The sequence below is a fragment of the Gossypium hirsutum genome, chromosome D04 (genome assembly GCF_007990345.1).
Source record: "Gossypium hirsutum isolate 1008001.06 chromosome D04, Gossypium_hirsutum_v2.1, whole genome shotgun sequence".
In the NCBI taxonomy this organism is placed as follows: domain Eukaryota; kingdom Viridiplantae; phylum Streptophyta; class Magnoliopsida; order Malvales; family Malvaceae; genus Gossypium; species Gossypium hirsutum.
Genome location: NC_053440.1, coordinates 48,972,997 through 48,994,412, shown reverse-complemented (window position 1 = coordinate 48,994,412; position 21,416 = coordinate 48,972,997). Strand labels below are relative to the sequence as shown.

Below are 21,416 nucleotides of genomic sequence, written 5' to 3'. Positions count from 1 at the left end.
ATCCCCCCGAACGTCTTGGGCACGACAGCTGCCCTGACAAAAATCTGGTTAAGAGAGGAACAATTTACAGTAAACCAGTCTCTGAGGGATCGACCCTACTCCCTATACTGCATAATTTGCGAACTAAGGCGTAGGTTTATATTGGTGGATTCGACACCCATCAGTTTTGGCGCCGTTTCCGGGGACTGGCAACACTTACAAATTGTTTAAATTATCTTCATGACCAGATCTTCATCCGGAGATCTCGAATACGACCCAGAGATCGAAAAATCAGCACGAGCACGACGTAAAGAGATGGAAGTTCTTAAGCGTGTAGCAGCAATTGAACGTGGAAAACAAGTCGAAGTGGTTGATCCTGAGACCGAACCACCTTCTGCAACAAAAGAAGTAGAAGACAACCTCGGTGAACTAGAAAGGATGGCAAAACGAACCATTCGTCAACTAGCTGCTGCTCCCAACGAACAAACACCGTTATGCATCAACCATCCAGCCGGAGAAACTCCATTCGAGTTGAAGTCAGGCCTGATCCATCTTTTGCCCGCTTTTCGAGGCTTGAAGAATGAGAATCACATACCCACTTGAGAGAATTCCACATGGTCTGCTCAAGCATGAAACCACAGGGAGTAACCGAAGATGAAATTAAACTTCGGGCCTTTCCTTTTTCTTTAGTTGATACAACAAGAGAATGGTTATTTTACTTACCCCCCAGTTCAATTACAATATGGGATGACTTATCTCGTGTTTTTCTTGACAGGTTCTTCCCAGCATCACGAGCAGCTGAACTAAGGAGAGACATAGTGGGAATCCGCCAATTGGAGAGTGAATCGCTCTACGACTATTGGGAGCGATACAAGAAACTGTGTGCAAGTTGTCATCAACACGGTTTGACCGAGCAATCACTTCTTCAATATTTCTACGAGGGTTTGCTCCCTATGGAAATGAAGATGATTGACGCTGCTAGTGGAGGGGCGCTTGTCAATATGACTCCTCAAAGGGCAAGAGAACTGATATCCACCATGGCGGCAAATTCTCAACAGTATCGGCCGAATTCAGAACTCACAAGACGGGTTAATGGGGTAAACGTTTCATCCTTGGAAGATAAATTGGATAAGCTCACTAATATTGTCCAATCTATGCTTACAGAAAAGAAGAATCAGACCCAACTGTGTGGGATTTGTACTACATCTGAACATCCAACGGATTTGTGCCCAATCCTTAACGAAAATTCAACGGCACATGTTAACGCTGTCGGAGGTTTTTCGGGACCTCCACAAAGACGCTATGATCCTTTTTCCAACACCTACAATCCCGGGTGGAAGGATCATCCCAACTTGAATTACGGAGCTAATCCCCGATATAATTCGGCATACCAACCGAGACCTTTGCAACCACCGCAACCGCCACCTAAGCCGAGCACATCTCTAGAAGTAATTATGGAGAGACTTGCCGTCGATGCTGCAAAATACCAACAAAGGACAGATGCATCAATACAAGAGTTAACTAATCAAGTTAGTAAACTCTCGATGGCGGTAAATCGTTTGGAATCTCAAGGTAAATTACCTTCCCAGACGGAGCCGAATCCTCGACAGAATGCGAGTGCAATAACTCTTCGTAGTGGAAAAATTCTGGAAACAGTTCCAGACAAACGTCATGGGCAAGACAAGGAATGGGAAAAGCAGATCTCTGATCCAAAAGCCAGACCGGAATCAGAAATTCAGAAATCAGTTGTGATGCCACCTCTTTTTCTAGGGAGACTCGCGAAGGATAAGAAAGAAAAGGAGGAAAAAAAATCTTTGAAACGTTCAGGAATGTGGAGGTAAATATCCCTTTGCTCGACGCTATCAAGCAAATCCCTCGTTATGCGAAATTTCTCAAGGAATTGTGCACTAGCAAAAGGAGGTTAATAGGTAACGAAAGAGTAAATGTAGGAGAAAATGTCTCCGCAGTACTGCAAAAGAAAGTTTCGCCCAAATACAAGGACCAAGGTATGTTCGCTATTTCCTGTGAGATAGGTAATGTAGGCATTAAGAAAGCCATGTGTGATTTAGGGGCTTCCATTAATGTTATGCCTTATCCTATATATAAGTTGATTAACGCGGGTCCTCTGAAAAAGACAGGAGTGATAATCCAGTTGGCGGACAGGTCAGTCATCTATCCCGAAGGGTTGCTTAAAGACGTCCTTGTTAAAGTTAACGAATTAGTTTTCCCTGCAGATTTCTACATTATTAATATGGAGGACGATAACTCAACTAATTCGTCTGACATTTTGCTTGGGAGACCATTCCTTAGTACCGCAAGCGCAAAAATTGATGTTCAGAGTGGAACATTGACAATGGAGTTTGATGGTGAAATCGTGAAATTCAATGTCTACGAAGCCATGAGTCATCCTAACTCATTGTCAAATATTTCCAGTATCGATAGTACAGATTGTTTAACTCAAAATTATTCTAAATATCATGACTTTGATGAGTTGGAAACTGTCCTTTACAGAAGCATTGACATGGATGTATTGAGTCGTCTCGAAGAGTTAGCAGTTATAGAAGATCTGTTGCGAGAAATTGTCAAACACTTGGAGACGCAACCATCATTGACGAGTCGAGGTAACCATCTTGAACTATTACCTTCCCAAGTTAAAATGTTGCCTTCAATTTTGCAGCCACCAATATTGGAGCTTAAAGCATTACCAGACCACCTCAAGTATGTCTTTTTGGGAGAGAGAGACACCTTACCGGTAATAGTGTCAAACAGACTAACCAAAGACGAGGAGGAAAGTCTAGTTCTAGTTTTGAAGGAATATAAGGAAGCTATTGGTTGGACAATAGCCGACATAAAAGGGCTAAGTCCATCCACGTGTATGCACAGAATTTCCATCGAAGATAACACGAAACCAAAAAGAGATGCTCAGAGGCGCCTTAATCCACCAATGACGGAGGTAGTAAAGAAGGAAATCCAGAAAATGTTGGATGCTGGAATGATATACCCAATCTCTGACAGTGATTGGGTTAGCCTGGTTCATGTCGTGCCCAAGAAAACTAGCGTGACAGTGGTGAAAAATTCGTCAGCAGAGCTAGTTCCTACCCGAGTCCAGAATGGATAGAGGGTTTGCATCGATTATAGGAAGTTAAACGCAGCTACCCGAAAAGACCATTTTCCACTTCCTTTCATCGATCAAATGCTCGAGCGATTAGCTTGTAAGACTCATTATTGTTGTCTCGATGAATATTCAAGATTTTTTCAAATTCCGGTGGCGCCTGAGGATCAAGACAAAACAACTTTTACGTGCCCCTTTGGAACATTTGCGTATAGACGAATGCCATTTGGACTCTGTAATGCTCCGGCCACCTTCCAGAGATGCATGGTAAGCATATTCTCCGATTACGTCGAGAAAATCATTGAAGTCTTCATGGATGACTTCACGGTGTACGGTAACTTTTTTAATGAATGTCTCGATAATCTTGCTAAGATATTACAAAGATGCCTAGAATTTAATCTTGTTTTAAATTATGAAAAATGTCATTTCATGGTTGACAAAGGATTAATTTTAGGTCATATAGTTTCTTCAGAAGGTATTGAGGTCGATAAAGCAAAAACGAATATTATTAACTCATTACCTTACCCCACATCTGTGAGGGAAATTCGTTCATTTCTTGGGCATGCAGGATTTTACAGACGATTCATAAAAGACTTCTCGAAGGTCGCGCAACCGCTTTGCAATCTGTTACAGAAGGATAAAGAATTTAAATTTGACCAGACTTGTAAAGATGCATTTGACGTACTGAAGTAGAAATTGGTCTCCGCCCCTATAGTGCAACCACCAAATTGGAACTTCCCGTTTGAAATCATGTGCGATGCAAGTGATCGAAGTGTGGGAGCTGTTTTTGGCCAAAAAATAGGGAAAGAGCCTCATGTTATCTACTACGCTTTGAAAACCTTGGATGCTGCCCAAAGCAATTACACAACCACCGAGAAAGAATTATTAGCTGTTGTGTTTGCTTTAGATAAATTTATATCTTACCTGTTGGGAACTAAAGTAGTTATCTTTTCTGATCATGCAGCTTTGAAATATTTGATAGGGAAGAAGAAGGCAAAACCTCGACTAATTAGGTGGATTCTACTTCTGCAAGAATTTGATTTTGAAATCCGGGATAAGAAGGGATGCGGAAACTTAGTAGCTGACCATCTGAGTCGATTACAGATTCCGGCAGATGACACACCATTGAAAGATAACTTCCCAGATGAAAACCTGTTTTCAGCAAAAGCGGTTCATCCTTGGTACGCAAACATAGTGAACTATCTCGTCACAGGTACTATACCTTCAGAATTACCAAGGTCTAGAAAAGATAAGATTAAAAAGGATGCTCGATATTACATTTGGGACAATCCTTACCTATGGAAGCATTGCTCCGATCAGGTAATTCGACGGTGTGTAGCAGAAACAGATGTACAGTCTATCTTAACTTTTTGTCATTCTTATGCATGTGGAGGACACTTTGGACCTAAATGTACCGCACATAAAATTCTCGAGTGTGGACTATTTTGGCCAAACATATTTCGTGATGCCTTCTTATTCTGCAAAACCTGTGAAAGATGCCAAAAAGTCGGTAACTTTAGTCGTCGAAATGAGATGCCCTTTACTCCTATTCATATTTGCGAAATTTTTGATGTGTGGGGCATCGATTTTATGGGTCCTTTTATTTCTTCTTTTGGAAATTTTTATATACTCTTAGCTGTTGATTATGTTTCTAAGTGGATAGAGGCGAAAGCCACTCGTAATGATAATGCTAAAACTGTGGTTGACTTTCTTAAAAGTTCTATCTTTGCCAGGTACGGAACTCCACGAGCATTAATCAGTGATAGAGGAACTCATTTTTGCAATAAGCTCGTAAGTGCACTTATGGAGAAGTACGGAGTGACTCAACGAATTTCTACTGCTTACCATCCACAGACAAACGGACAGGCTGAAGTGTCGAATCGAGAAATCAAGTCCATCTTGGAGAAGACTGTTAAACCAAACAGAAAGGATTGGAGCTTGAGATTGAATGACGCACTTTGGGTTTATAGGACAGCTTACAAGGGACCAATCGGCATGTCACCTTATCGACTCGTTTTTGGTAAACCATGCCATCTCCCAGTCGAAATAGAGCACAAGGCATTTTGGGCAGTTAAACAATGTAATATGGAGATGGAGACTGCAGGAAGAACTCAGAAGTTGGACATTCAAGAACTCGAGGAAATTAGAAACGATGCATATGAAAATGCTCGAGTTTATAAAGAAAAGACGAAGGCGTTCCATGATAAGATGATCACTAGGAAGCAGTTTTCATTAGGACAAAAAGTTCTCCTATACGAGTCCACCTTAAAAATCTTCGCTGGTAAGCTTCGATCCAAATGGATAGGTCCATTTACTATCACTAATCTATTCTCAAATGGTGCAGTGGAAATTCAAAGCGAAGAAACCCGAAAGTGCTTTAAGGTGAATGGTCAACGACTGAAACCCTTCTACGAGAATTTTCAAATACACACAGTTGAGGAGATTGTTCTTGAAGAGCCCAAAACTTGAATAACACAGATCATCGAGCTAAACGACGTTAAACAAAGCGCTGTTGGGAGGCAACCCAAATTTTCTTTTCCTTTATGCAAATAAAATTTTTGGTAAAATGGAAAATGGAAATGCATGTCAAGGATTAGTTCTGTCTAAGGAAAGACTTGGTACTTAAGTATGTCCATTGTGACTCACCTCTCTTTCCTGGGAACTTACTTGGTGCATTTATCACGACTGTTTTACCAAATCTCGTAATCTTGGTTTTTAATAATTTATTTCTCGAGTTTATAGCTTAGCTAATAAATTTGAAAAAAACATTTTAATTTTCCTATTATTATTATTTATTTTTACTATTTTATTTTTGCAAGAAAACATTCCAAGACAAAATTAAATTCCACATGTCAACCCACAAAATTCTTTTTTCAGTTAAGGCCCACTCTACCTACGAGACCGCCCTCCATGACGTTGAAATACATGGGGAGTTTCTTTTTCTCTCTTTCTCCTACTTATCTTTACTTTTATTTTTTAAATTACATTGGGACAATGCAAAATAAGTAGGGGGAGGGAAACATAAATTGGTTCTAATTTGCTTATCTGTCGTCGCTATTTTTTCATGTTTTTAGTAAAAGGTAAAATTTTCTTTTAATTGGGATTGTTCACTTATGGTTTGACCTATTTAGCTATTTAATTCTTTACACATGAAACTTTTCAATAACCTAGACTTAGTGGGTAAGAAATTTTTGGAAATTATGAGTTTGCTTGATTGCCTACCTTTTATCATATGTCATATCTTTAAAAAGAAAAAGAAAACGAAGAAAATAATAATACTCCTCTGATATGAATGTTAAGAGTGAACAATTGGGGTTGTGCATCGGGCTGAGTAATCGGAACGTGGTGCTTGGGTTGTCATCACATCTCGCGTAAAAAGGTTCGTGTGGCTGTCCAATTTATTTGCACTCACTCCGCTCACAAGTTATTATGAGTAGGGCGAAATAACCCGCTTAGAGACGTCCGAATTGAGTAACCGGAACATGGTGCTTGGGTTGTCATCATGTCTCGCGTCAAAAAATTCGATAATGTCCTAAGTAAAAAAATAAATAAATAAAATAATAAAATGAAAGATAAGTCTATCAAGCTCTCATAATTTCTGAAATATATTTACTTACTGCTTAGGCTAGGTTATTTGAGTTGTTAATGTGCTAGGATTGAATTGTTGAATTGTGCAAACCATGAGTATCAAGTCCTATTTTGGAGATATTTTTTCCTTTTGCAGATACATACAAAATGCTCGAGGACTAGCATAAGCTAAGTAGGGGGAATTGATTAAATACTAAAATTACATATTTTATGTAATTAATTTTGTATATTTATGAGAATGCACCACTAATTTTGCCATATTTATTGAATTTTGTGCAAGAATGTAATTTGGGGCTAAATAGAAGAAAAAGGAAACAATTGGGCTGAATTGAAGAAAGAAGCGAAAAAGGAGGGCCAAAGAAGAATTATTCCAAGATTAATTAGCTGAAATTTTTGAGTTAGTGGGAGAATATTTTGGGATTTATTTTATTTTGGGATATTTTTTCCTTAATTTCCTATGACTAGTTGACTCCTAATTTAGTAAATCAACTAGTATAAATAGAGCTTGTATTGTTCATCATTTCATCAATCAAAAAATATTTTAGCTTTTGTCTTTCAATTCTCTCCTTTCTCACGTAGCCTTTGTTATTTCTTAGCTTGCTTTCCTTCAATTTTATTAGTTCCAGTAGCCTACCATCCATTTCACCTTTATTTTCAACTTTTCACAAATTTATTTATTGTCTTTAGTTTCTTTAACTTTCAATTCCTAAAAACTTCCAGCTTTTACTACTTTCCAATTACAACACCTTTTTCAAATTCTCTTTTTCAACCACCCCCATTCTCAATTACATCACCCATCTTTTCACCTTTTCTACCTTAATTAATTTATCAAATACCAACATGTCCCAAACCTTAGCCAACTAAACCCATTTCAGCTTTAGGCCGAAATTAACCTCGTCAAAACCCGTGAGTTACGAACCCGAGCCATTTAACTCCTAAAATTCCAGTACTTATTACTTCACCGGATTAAGAGTATGATTTTGTCAGCTCATAAAGTCAGATCAACACTAAGTCAAAAAAGACGTCGTTTGATTTGGTATGATTAGACGTACAGTTGGAATTCTGAAAAGAACGTTTCTAATCGATTTTCTGTGAACACATTGGCGTGCCAAGTGGAGGCTGCTGTTTGGTTCCGTCAAGGGAAGTAGTAACCAGATTTAAATGTCCCACGCGGTTGAGGGCATTGGTTCGAGCTAGGCTTTTCTAGAACGCAAAGCTGCTGGAGTTCTAAATCACGAACGTTTCTTGGTTGTTCGATCGATAAGAGTTAGTTATTGGACGTTCCATAACTAATTTACACAAGGAAGAGTTGGTGTCTGAGACGTCCTTGGTAGCTATAACTAGCTTATTGGAAAAGAAGAGTTCATCCAATTTCGAGGATCGGTTCAAAGACGAGGAAAATTCGCGCCTAAAGCTGAGCTCATTCTAATTAATTCTTCTTAATATTTATTTCACGGTTTTTATTATTCTGTTTTCAACTTTTACTTTTGACATTATTTTTCTGTTAATTTTAGGTTTTCAGATTTTTATCCCCCGAACGTCTTGGGCACGACAGCTGCCCTGACAAAAATCTGGTCAAGAGAGGAACAATTTACAGTAAACCAGTCTCTGAGGGATCGACCCTACTCCCTATACTGCATAATTTGCGAACTAAGGCGTAGGTTTATATTGGTGGATTCGATACCCATCAGGGAGTCGCCACCAATCCTTTTTAATGAGGTGTGATTGGATCACCTCGAAAAGTGGTTGTTTTTAATAAATGATTTAATTTTATTAAAACAACGATTTTGGTCCACGAAATAAAAAAAGGGTTCGGGAGTCGGTTACGCACGAGGAAGGATTAGCACCCTCGATACGCCCAAAATTGGTACCTAGTTGATTACTTAATGTCTTAGTGTCGAAAAACTGAAAACTTTAGAGAGATTTAAAATACGATCCGTAAAAAAACTCGGATGACATGGATTAAAATTCAAGAGGACATTTGGCTAATTGGTTAAACGAGAAACCGAAACCCAGCACATTAGGGCACGTTTCTCGAATTTCCAAACGCAAAACATTGCCTTATTTTGAAATTTCTGAAAGGATATTTAGCTATTTGGTTGAACGAGAAAAATTGAAACCCAGCACCTTAGGGCACGTTTTCTCGAATTTCCAAACGCAAAAACATTGCCTTATTTTGAATTTTTTAAAATGATATTTAGCTATTTGGTTGAACGAGAAAAATCGAAACCCAGCACATTAGGGCACGTTTTCTCGAATTTCCAAACGGTAAATATTGCCTCATTTAGAAAAACTTTCCTTTTTTGAAGTATGGTATTAATATACGTAATGAAAAAATAAATATGATAATGTGAACAAAAATAATATGAGCAAAAAACGAATAATAAAAAAACAAATCAATCATGTATATACCATAACAAATAAATAAATAAATAAAAATTCTAAAGCATAACAAATAATAATAATGGATATGTAAATAAATAAATAAATGAAGAAAATAAATAAAAGATATACATATATGAATTATAAAATATAAAAATATAAGCATTTGCATATACATATGTAGCTATCATAAAATATGGAAAGTATATATATATATATATATTATGTAGGAATCATAAAATAATAAGAATATACAAAATATATATTTTAAAAGTATAAAGAGTAGGTAAGTATATGTACGTATATTTATGAAAATGAAATATATATATATAAATGTGAATGTATGCATTGGAAAATATATAAAAAAACATATATACACTTGAATTATAAACTATAGAAAATACATAAGAAAATAAAGATTTTTAAAATAAAAGAGATACATGTAAGCATGTATATACAAAAAATTTAAAATGCAAATATAAATACATACATGTATATAAATTATAAAATATAAAAGGCATATATATGCATGTAAATATTAAATATGTACATGTGGGTATATACATATAGAAGTAATTATATTAATATAATAGTAGTAATAATAATAATAATAATAATAATGATAACAATAATAATAATAACATTAAAATAATTAACTAAATGATAAAAGTGCTAAAACACGGACTAAATCGAAATAAAAATGAAAATACTGGGCGAATTCAAAATAAAAAGGATTAAATTGCAACACGCGCCAAAAGGGGAGGGACAAAAACAGTAAATACCCCGCTACCAAAACGCATCACTTTGCGCAGGACTAAAATGAAACAAAAATAAAATTATGCGGCTAAATTAAAATAAAAGAAAAGAATGAAAAGGTACCAAATTGGGAAACGTTGCAAAATCGGAAAGACCGCGAACGGAAATAACCCCTTCTTAGAAAACACGCGGATCCTTGGCGGAGCGGGTCGAGTACTCGGGTCAGGAGCTAAACGGCGTCGTTTTGGAGCCTGTTAACCCTAGCTCAAAATGGCACCATTTTGCACCCTTATTTAAATTAAATTTTTTCTCAAAAAACTCATTTGCTGCCGTTCTTTAGAAAAAAACTCAAAAACCTTCCTTTTTTTTCTCTCAAGCATCCGGCCAGGTCCCAGAAATCGGCGAACAGGGCCGACACGTCACCGCTGCGCCGGCCACCGCACGAAAAGTAAAAAAGGTAAATTTTTTATTTTTTATATTTTATGCTAATAAACTATTCTTCGGGAAAAAGAAATAAAAAAAAAGAATAAGATTATATGAGTATGAAAAAAAACAAATGAAAATCACCTTGAAATGTCCGCTTTTCAGATCTATTCTTTTTAGTTATTTGTGTATCAAAAAAGTAGAGAACAAAGTAATAGAAACTAAAATCCCTTTAGGAATAGATCTCTTTGCGTTTTTGAATCTGTTCTTTTTTCCAAAAAACCCCCTTTTTACATTGGTTTGAATGGCTTTATAGCCATTTTTACAATAATTTTCTATATTTGTTGTTATTTCCCTACAGGTGAGTGGTTGAAGCAGGCATGGTGGTGGCAGAAAGAGTTGGTGCGGCGGCAGCAGAGCAGTTGGCTGTGGCAGGGCTGTCAGGGGCTAGGTACGGCGGCTAGTGGTTAGGTGGCTAGGGTTTTTTTTTGAAAATGTTTTAGGTGTTTGGGCCTATTGGGCCTTTAGGGTTTTATTTTTTTGGGTGTGATAGGTTTTAGATTTGGGCTGGTAACTTGGGTCTGTTGGGTTTGTATTTGTTGGGCTGGTAATGGGTTTTGGGCCCGGGCAAAATTTGGGCTGTACAATAACATTGTATTACTTTTCTTTAATGAGATGCATTTTTGAATTTCTTTAGTCTTTCATCGAAACAAATAGAGCCCAAAGATCTGTATCACTCTTTCACTACATTTCAATAGAAGAACTAATTACGGAATGAAAAAGTAAGGTTAAATTTTATTATTAATCTCTCGAATGTATAAATTGTGGATTTGATCTTTGTATTTAATTTGATCAATTTTAATTTTTATATTTTTTAAATTGGTTAAATTTAGCTCGTTAATTTTTTTTTTAATTTTGAAATTTGAATCTTGACTCTAACATTAGCCGCTAAATCTTATTAACTATAATGGCAATGTTTTTTGTGAGTATTATGTGAAAATAACAAGTTGACACTAGGTTACACATGTGATAATAAGGACCAAATCTGAATTTTATGCATAGTATAAGGACTAATAGTAGAATTTGACCAAAAAGTTATATTAGGATTGATAACATGTTAATTTGCTAGACTTTTTCTGTTTAATTCGGTTAATTTTTGAACTGATCCCTGCTGAATTAGTGTTTTTATGTTTTAATCTTGTCAGAGATGCAACTGGGACGCTAAGAGTAAAAAACGAGCAGAAAAGGACCAAATTGGAACACAATCAATAAAGTGAGGCCGAATAAAAAATGTGGAAAAGGCCAAGGACTTATCAGATTCTTTTGACATTGTAAAAGCCAAAAATAGAAAAAAAATCTAGTTTTAATTTGTAATACCCCGAAAATTTTTTCAATAAGATATTATTTTTGATATAGTAAGGAAATAAAGTGACAAAAAGGAGAATTTTGAGTTATGACAACATTGAGAAGTATATTATGACATATTAATTCAAGAAAGGCTTAAATTGCAAAAGTGAGAAAAGTTTTGTTACCCAATAATAAATACTCAAAATTTGAGGGGCTAAAACATAAATATAAAAAAGTTGAAGGATCAATAGTGTAAATATTTTAAGGGTGGAATAATCTAGAAACTCAAGAAAATGGATGAATTGGGATCAAATTGAATAGATGAAGAATTATGAGGAACTAAATCATAATTTTACCAAATTAAGTGATGACTCAATGATGAAATTTTAAAAGATCTAAAGGGCAAAATGGTCAATTAGAAGAGAGAGAAATCTAGAAAATAATGATGATGTTGGTGATATTTTAGATTAAATAAATAAATATTAGTTTATTATATTTTGATTTGATTTTATTAATGATATTTTATTATTTTATTCAGTATATATATATGTGGAAAGAAATATGGAAGCCACCATCCCACCATTTTTCCATGCATCAACATGAGAAGAAGAGAGAAAGAAAAAAAAGTTTTGTTTTCTTTACAATTTGGTCCTCCCACCAAAAATTCACCATTTTCACTTAGAATTCAAAGAAATTTCCATAGCCACCAAGAGAGGAAATTGATAAGGAGACTATGGGGAACTAGAATATCAAGTTAGATTCAAGAAATAGAGGCTGGAGGAGAGAGAAAATCAAGTTAAAGATTGAAATCAATAGAGCAAGGTAAGAACATCAAGATTTCAATATATTTTTTAGTTTGATATTATTGAAAAAGTATGGAATTGATGTTAATGTAGGGTTTTATTATATAAGGTTCTAAGTTCTTGATATGTTAGTGAAGAAAAATAAGAGAAAGTGATGGGAAATACTATAGAGAAAGGGAATAAGGGTGTTATAAATTTAGTAATCAACATTTTGCACTATAATAGTTTTAGACAGTAACAGTAGGTTAAGTTTGAAAAATTACCATAAATCGTGAAAATTGAATTAGAGGATGAAAAAAATATGGAATGAAATCTTATTGAGTCTAGTTTCTTATAGAATAAACAGTGTAATCAATGGAATTGTAAATTATGAGATATAATAAATTTTATGAGACAAGGTCAGAATGAATTTGGGTTCCCCTGTTCTGAATTTGGAAAATAATTAAAAATTGTTAAAAAAATTATTATGAGTTATAATTTATATTATTAGAATACTTAATAAGTCTATTTTCAAAAGGAACAAACGAGAACATCATCCAAATCCTGTACAAGGAGATAATTAATTTTTAGTGAATAAGGGTCGAAACTGTCAGACAGCAGAACAGGGATGACTTTAAAGAATAAACTGTACTTATTAGATAAACCAAAAATTCTGAAAATTTTATGGTAAGAAGATACGTGAGTCTAGTTTCAAAGAAAATTTACGGATCTCAATTCAGAGTTTTGTAGCTTAAGATATAATTAATTTAATGACTATGATTCAAGTGAACAACTTGTTATGAGTAAACAAATAAATAGTGGTAATATATATATCAAGGATGTGGAATGGAGTGGAGGAGGAGGAAAAATAATATATGTGAATATTCAACTAATATGAGTTTATTTTAAAATAGCTAATTTACATGTTTTAGGTTCAGGGATTAAATTGAATAAAAGTAAAATTTTAAGGGTAATTTTGTAAAAATTTCAAAAATGACCAAATTGCATGAAATGAATTGTTTTATCATTTAAATTAATAAATTGAATGAAATATTAATTTAGATCAAGATTTGAGTGGAAATTCGAGAAAAATAAAAAATTACCAAAATATCCCTAAATTTTGATATTTCTGCAATTTAGCCTGGTAAGTTACGTGTAAATAATAGCAATATATTTTTATAAATTGTGAATTTTATTTGATATGTGAATCAATATTGAATGTGGAAGGAAAATTGTTCATGAATTATTCAAGTGATAAAGTGTTGAAAATAAAGTGTTAAGTGTAAATTCCCAGTTGAACCTAGGAATAGAAGTGGATACAAGTGACATGTTACTAGAGACCAGTGTTACAGTATTACAGTGAGTCTCGGGTGCTGGGTGATCTAGCATGTGCTGCAGACACCTGACAGCTTGTGTGAGCAGGCCCATGGACATTTCCAGTGTTATTGATCAGTGGTAGCTTCGGCTACATTCCAGTGGTAGCTACGGCTACATATCAGTGGTAGCTTCGACTACATTTCAGTGGTAGCTTCGGCTACATTTCAGTGGTAGCTACAGCTACATATCAGTGGTAGCTTCGGCTACATATCAGTGTGGCACTTATGTGCTAATTCTCTACGTATCCGTGTATATTTCGAGTGTTCAACGGGGTTAATAACGAGCTAAAGTGAATATGAAATGAAGTATGTATGGAGGTACATTTGAAAAGAATGAACATATGTGATAAAGGTTAAGTGTGAAAATGTATATGCAAGTGAATTGGTAAGATTGTACATGTTAGGGGAATAATGCATTGAATGGCATGTATAAGTTAAATTGGCCAACGTTACCTCATTAATATTTTGATTTTGGTTGGTTTCAAATATGAATGCTAGATGAAATAAAATGTCTAAAAATTAATTTGTAAATTTCGGTAATGCTCTGTAACCTTGTTTCGGTGACAGATTCGGGTTAAGGGTGTTACATAATTTTTATTTATTTTTAATTATATGTTGAAATGGTTAAATCCAAAATTAGTAAATAACATGTATATAAATAAGGTTTTAATGTACTTAGGAAAAACACATTTAATTTTACATCTTTGATTTTCATTTGGAATTTAAGAGAAATTATTCTTTTTCTTCTAATTTGGGCATGAGCATTCTGATGCTTCCATTTTCATTTCTTTGTTCTTTCAAAATTCGTTTAATTGCCTTTCAAGTCATTTTCTTTCCCAATTTCCTCCATTATCATCAAATCACCATTCATAAACCTACAAAGCACGACTAAATTCATGCTCTACTAAATTCCATCTTAACTTTAGGCCGGTGTTCTTTTCGGTCGGGAATCGTGAGATACGCATCCATACCAAAAATCCTTCCAATCGGTATTCACATTTTTCCTAAGTATCGGGATTGACAACTCATCCCTTAAAGTTAACTCGATTTCAAGTCAAAAAGTGCATGTTGGGTTGAAGTTGTGTTTGCTGATAGTTGGAGGAACGAGTCGGTCGTGCTGTATTCGGATCTCCTAGAACAAATCAATGAAGAAGTGATCGAGTTTAAACAACCCATGCGATTGAGGCTGTTAATTCGAGTTGGGTTCTTCAGAGCGTAAGGTTGCCAAAATCTTGAATCGGGAACACGTGTATCTCGGTTAGATAATCGGTAAGGGTTGGTTTGCAGGTCGTACTGGGACCAGCTACGAGAGGAAGAATTGGTGGTTAGGACGTTCTTAACTGCTATAATCAGCTTATAGTTTTGAGGAGAAAATTAATTTTCAAGGATCGATTCAAAAATCCAGAATCCACCGAGTTTAGGGCTAAGGCTTATTATCTTTGATCACAAAATCTGAATTTAATTTCCAATTTAATTTCTAATTTATTTAATTATTTATTTATGTTGTTTCAGTTATTTAGTTTCTAAACATTTCAAAACTCCCCTGATTTATTTGTTTATTTTTTTGTAGGTTCGTTTGGAGTTGTGGGCACAACTTTTGCCATGACTTTCGACACGACAAAAATTCTGGTCATAAGTTAAACGGAAAGTTTATTATAGTACCAATCCTTGTGGACTCGACCCTACTACCACTCTTTGCTACTGTTTAGAGTTATTTTATTTTAGGAATTATTTTTGGTGGTTTCGACGCCCATTAAGGATCGATCATGAATGATTTTCTATATAGAACTTAGTAGAGTGTAATAGGGAAATTATGGGTGAGTAAAACTTGATTCGATTCGAAAAAAATTAAATTTTGAATTAACCGAATCGAGTTATTCGAGTCAACTCAAATAAGTAATTCAAGCTTCGAGTTCAAGTCGAGTTGGACTTTACAGTTCGAATAATTCAAATAAAAAATTGAATTAAATACCTCTTTGGTCCCTGAAAATTTTAAAAATGAGCAAATTAGTCTCTCTCAACAAAAATTACAAAAAAGATTCAAAATAATTTTTAAAATTAAAAATATTTATAAAAAATTTAAAAAACTCTAAAGAATATATAAAGAAAGTTAAATTTTCTAAAATTTTCTAAAATAATAATTTTTGGACCTAAATAAGTTAATTAATTATTTCAAATTTATCATAAGTATTTTTTTTTATTTTGCTTTGAAAAAGTTTTCAAATATATATGGTTTCAAATTTATGTGTTTTAACATGTAATTAGTTATACTGTAAAAATATTTCAATTTGACATGTTTAATTTTTTAAGTTAACTCGAACAATGTCACTCGATTCGATTCGACTTGATTCAAAAAAGTTTCAAATTGAGTTAGGGATGATAAAACAATACTCACCAACTCGAATTTTTTTACTCGATTTGACTCAATTTGATCGAACACTCACCCTAAGTGGAGTAATAATTACCATTGCCCATAAGCAATGAAAAGAAAATAACAATTCGATAAACTCGAATATAAAATCAAACCAAACTTACAAGTTTAAACTTGGAACTTTGAACGTAAATGTAGGGGTGAGATTCGATTTGAAAAAAAAAATCAAATTTTAAGTTAATTGCATTGAGTTATTTGAGTTAAATCAAATAAGTAATTTGAGTTTCAAATTTGAGTCGGGTTGAATTTTACAATTCAAATAACTTAAATAATTCGAATAACATATTGGTGTAAATACCTCTTTAGTCCTTGTCAATTTTGAAAATGAGCAAATTGGTTTGCCTCAACAAAAATTACAAAATAATTCAAAATAATTTTCAAAAATTCAAAATAATTTTCAAATTTTAAAATATTTATTAAAATTTCAAATTTTATATTTTAAAAAAATAAAAAATAAAAAAAAATATAAAGTTAAAGGTTTAAAAATTTCCTAAAATAATAATTTTGGGAACTAAATAGTGTGATTAATCATTCAAGTTTATCATACTAAAATATCTTTTTATTATTTTATTATTTTACTTTGAAATATGGTTTGAAATTTATATGATTTAACATGGAATTAGTTAAACTTTAAGAAGAATTTAATTTGACATGTTTAATTTTTTAATTTAACTCGAATAACTTCACTTGATCCGACTTGACTCAAATTTTATTTCACTCGACTTGATTCGGAAAATTTCAAATCGAATTAGTATGATAAAACATGACTTATCAACTCGATTAACTTAAAAAATTTTCACTCAATTCGATTCAATTCGATCTAAATGCATATGATATGATGTTCAGCAATTCATAACTAAAATATTGCAAGTGTTTTTGTAGTATAAAGGAGAAAGAAATTCAAGTGTTGAGAAATGGAAGTTTAGTTGGAAAATGGAAATGCATTTAATATGATGATCAGCAATTCATAACTTATAGTTAGAGGGGGGAAGCCATAACTTTTTTTTTTTTTGGAAATCAATAATTAAATTATAAATTTTTAAAAAGATTAAAATATAATTTTATTATTGTATCAACTTAAAATTTTTACGGTTAAGCTGTAAATCTGCCATTAGTGGATAGGTCAAAATTGAATAATAATAAAATTTGAGAGAATCAAAATTGTAATTTTAGCATTGTATATGCTCTTATCGCCCAAGTCCAATTAATCCATCACTGTTGAAATCTGGGTCGGGTCATATACCGGTGTAGACTGTAGACGGTTAAATCTTTGCCGGCCATTTAATGAAGTGGCCTCCGCCTCTGCATTCGGCTTGGGTTCATCGAGTAACCAAGGAGAAGGGAGGCATCAAGTTTTCTGTCAACTTATCACCATGAAAGCCAAGGTAATTTATAAAAAAAAGTTTCATATTAGCTGATCTTATATCTGACTTCATTGATAGATACTTCTATTTAAAGAGGTAAATGGTTACAAACGAGACTGAAGTACATCCAAAGATTACGAGGAATCAAAACACAACAGCTACAGGAACAATTAGGGAGAGTTTCCCCATTTATTTTCATGCATACAAGTTTACTGATTCTGATGAACCTTCTTATATAGTGCATGGTGCAGTCATACAAGGGTTTCAGCCAGCTGAGTGAAGCCGCTTCTTATTTGTCCGAACCCACATCCTGCGATGCTCTTTATTATTACTATAGCCTTCTTCCTTGGATCCATTGAGCTATTGTCCTGTGATTTCTGTTTCTGTGGTCCAGCTTAGGGAAAAACTTGAAAAGAACACGATCAATGCGCTTGGAATACCATATCCTCCATCTCTTCCAAAACATAAGAGGTACAATGACAGCTCCTAGACCAAAGACAAATCCTATCTCAACACTTTTCAAATTCCAATTGATATGGTTACCAGTCCTGGGATTTGGAGGGCCGACTTTTGTTACTGGAGGGAATTCGCATCGTGCCTTCAAAGGAGGCCCGCATAATCCTGCATTGTTTTCAAACGAAGCTTCTGGAAATGACTGAATTTGAGTACCTAATGGGATCTTTCCTATCAATTCATTGTTGGAGAGATTTAGGAATGATAAGAAATTTAAGTTTGCTAGCTGCGGAGGAATCTGCCCAATTAGGTGGTTGCTTGAAAGGTCTAAGGCCTCTAGCTTGGGCAAGTTTCCTAAAAATGACGGGACTGTGCCCGTGAGTGCATTATTTGACAAGTTAAGCAAGTATAATGCTCTGAAATCCCCTATGGCTTCGGGTATAGGCCCTTCAAATTTGTTGGAAGAAAAGTCAATGGAGGTGAAGATGGTTAGGATTTTCACTAGCTCCAGCTCTATACCTTTCATGGTAACTGTCATTGAATCCTGAAAAGAAAGTTCACTTAATTTCATGATTTGGAAGTGGAGGATTTCTGAATAGTGTTCATTATTTTCTGTCATCATAGCATTCCAGGTCATCAACAATCCTTGTGGTAGTTTACCACTAAAAGAGTTGGAAGCCAAATCAATAATCTGAAGCATAGGCCAGGTGATGTTCTCTTGACAATTAGCGTGTCCTTTAAATTTGTTGGATCGCAGAACAAGAACACGCAACCTCAATGTACTCTTCAAATGACAAGGAAATGTGTCATCAATTTGATTGTTCCCAAGGTCTAACACCTCCAACATTCTGCACTTGACCAAAGATTTTGGAACCTTTCCGCCCAGTTGGTTTTGATTCAGGTCTAGAGTTTGTAATAGACAGTTTTCTGGAAATGTGTCGGAAATATTACTGTTGAGGTTGTTTCGCTTCAGATTCAGTACTCCAAGAGAGGCACTCATTTGAATCAGGCATTCAGGAATTGACCCACTCAGGGAATTATTAGACAGATCAAGTACTAGAAGAGATGAGCCTTGACATATGGACTTAGGGATGCTCCCGTGAATGTTGTTTCCTGAGAGAGAGAAGAAACTAGCATACTGGAGGAAGTCACCAATCTCATGTGGTAAAACTGAGCTGAAATTGTTGCTTGAGTAATCCAGATAGGCAGCTTGTGGTGGAAAAATTGGTTTTTGCCCCTGAAGCAGATTGCCATGAAGGTCAATTACAACCAGAGGTGAAGTTATGTGTGAAGTTCTTTCAAATTCTGCAAGAAAATTCAAAGAAAGATTTAGGTAACTAAGGTGTTGAGTTTTCCAAATCCAACTTGGTATTTTCCCATGAATCCTGTTGTTCGAAAGGTCTAGGTGGTCTAAAATGGATAGGTTTTTCAAGAAATCAGGGAATTTGGTTAAGTTGCAAGATGACAACTTCAATTTGGCAATGCTGGGGAGGAAAGGAGGCAACGGAAGATTAATAAAACTTGAGTCAACAGACAGGTTATTATATGAAAGATCAAGAACACTAAGATTCTTCAGTTTGTGAAATGCACTCAGTGTTATTAAGCCACTGAACTTGTTACACGAAAGTGACAGCTCGCAGAGACCTTGGATTTCAAATACAAACATCGGAAATGGCCCTTGTAACCTATTTCGGCTTAGATCAATGGCTTCAAGTAGTAAAGAAAACTCACCTTTGACCTCACTGAATCCACCAGTGAACTGATTTTGTGGAAGGTAGATTATCCTCAAGGATTGACTCTGAAACAGAGTTGGTGGGACAGTTCCACTGAAAGAGTTTCGTGCTAAGTCAAGGCTTACGAGATTCAGAAGGCTTGACCAGTTAGTGGAAAGAATAGAGCCATTTAACTGATTGCCAGCAAGGTTTAGGTATGTAAGGGCTTTTAACGTTGTGAATGACGGAACTGAACCAGAGAAATTATTGGAGGAAAAATCCAGATAGACTAGCTGTGTAAGTTTCTCCAGTGTTTTAGGTAGTGGCCCGTTGAACTTGCAATTCGTCAACTCTATTCTTGTCAATTGCCCGAGGTTGCTGATAGATTCTGGTAACCACCCCCCAAAATTTGTGTCACCAACTAGCAGTGACTGAAGAGATGCATTTGGAGGAAACCATAGAAAAGAACCTTGGAGCAGTTTGTTGAAAGACAAATCAAGAGTCTGCAACTTCGGTGCCTGGAGGATTTCTTTTGGTACACTTCCACTCAAGTTATTCCCACCAAGATGCAAGGAAGTCAAATTTTGAAATTCTGCAAAGAATTTTGGGAATGGACCAAACAAATTGTTAATGTCTAAACGAATAATTGAGAGAGACTTAAGCTTGGCAAGGGAAGGATTAATAGGTCCTGAAAGATGACAGCCGCTCATGCTCAACACTTGCAGATCAGGCAGTGAAGATGATAAAGCCTGGCTCCACTTATTTCTGTCTGCTGATATATTTATTCCGTCAAGATAGAGATTCTGTAGCCGTGTGAGGTTCTGAACAAGCATCACTAAATTTGGCTTCTTGAGTTTCAGTGATCCAAGATCAAGAAGCCATGATTTTGACAAATCGAGAGTAACCAACTTTGTCATGTATGAAATCTCAACCGGAATTTGCCCAGTGAAGCCTGCATTTGACAAATTAAGATACCTCAAATTTGCCAAATTTTCAAACCCTGAAGGAAACTTGGATTTGAAACTGTTGTAAGCCAAATTAAGTTGCTGAAGATGCCGAAGACGGAAAAGACTATTTGACTTATCAATTGCTCCAGAAATCAATTCTTTGCTCAAGTCAAGTCCAATAACCTGACCATCTGCATTGCAGGTTATACCATCCCAAGGACAGCAATCCCTGCTTTGATTCCACTTCAACAACTTCTCAGACGATGAAGAATTGAGGCTATTTTTCAATCCGAGCAGCAACTCTTGCTGATCGCTTTGACATTGACCAGAAACTGAAACAGCCTTAATGCGGAAAACAGTTGCAACATATGAATAGAAGAAGAGCCATGAAACCAGTGCTGAATTCCTCATTTGTGTGAGGACAATGGAAGACAATTTTGAGCAGATCAATCAAATCTCTCTTTTCCCCTTAAAGGCCTGACTAGTGAGTAGTGACCGGTCAGTCTTTGAGGTCCATCTTACAAGAAGTTGCTTTGCTTCTTTCTTTGCGAACTATTGGTGTTTGAATCGAGTAATATCTGAATGTAAGATTTCGTTAATGATAAAGCTACGTTCTTTGTGTATATTATTGTTAGTTGTGGACTTTTCTTCTGCATAAGACGTGTTTTTCTGTTAGATTTTCTTTAGCGTTATTTTCATGAAGACGTTGGCTCAAAGCTGTTATGTTGGAAGTTTCAGCGAACTTGGAAAAATCAAACCAAAGA

At 35.0% G+C, this 21,416-nt stretch overlaps 1 protein-coding gene and 1 pseudogene across 1 annotated transcript; one reads left to right on the top strand and one right to left on the bottom strand.

Annotated features, from left to right (window-relative positions):
• The first annotated feature begins 219 nt into the window (after positions 1-219).
• LOC107898256 (uncharacterized) lies at positions 220-5,560 on the top strand (annotated as a pseudogene).
• A 12,311-nt stretch (positions 5,561-17,871) lies between these two features.
• LOC107899562 (receptor-like protein 32) lies at positions 17,872-21,063 on the bottom strand. Its single transcript, XM_016825315.2, has one exon. It carries the CDS (start codon positions 21,061-21,063, stop codon positions 17,872-17,874), a length of 3,192 nt encoding a protein of 1,063 aa, XP_016680804.1.
• Between the last annotated feature and the right edge of the window lie 353 nt (positions 21,064-21,416).

Coding starts and splice junctions, on each gene's coding strand:
- LOC107899562 (XM_016825315.2), bottom strand. CDS start 21,063: ATGAGGAATTCAGCACTGGTTTCATGGCTCTTCTTCTATTCATATGTT.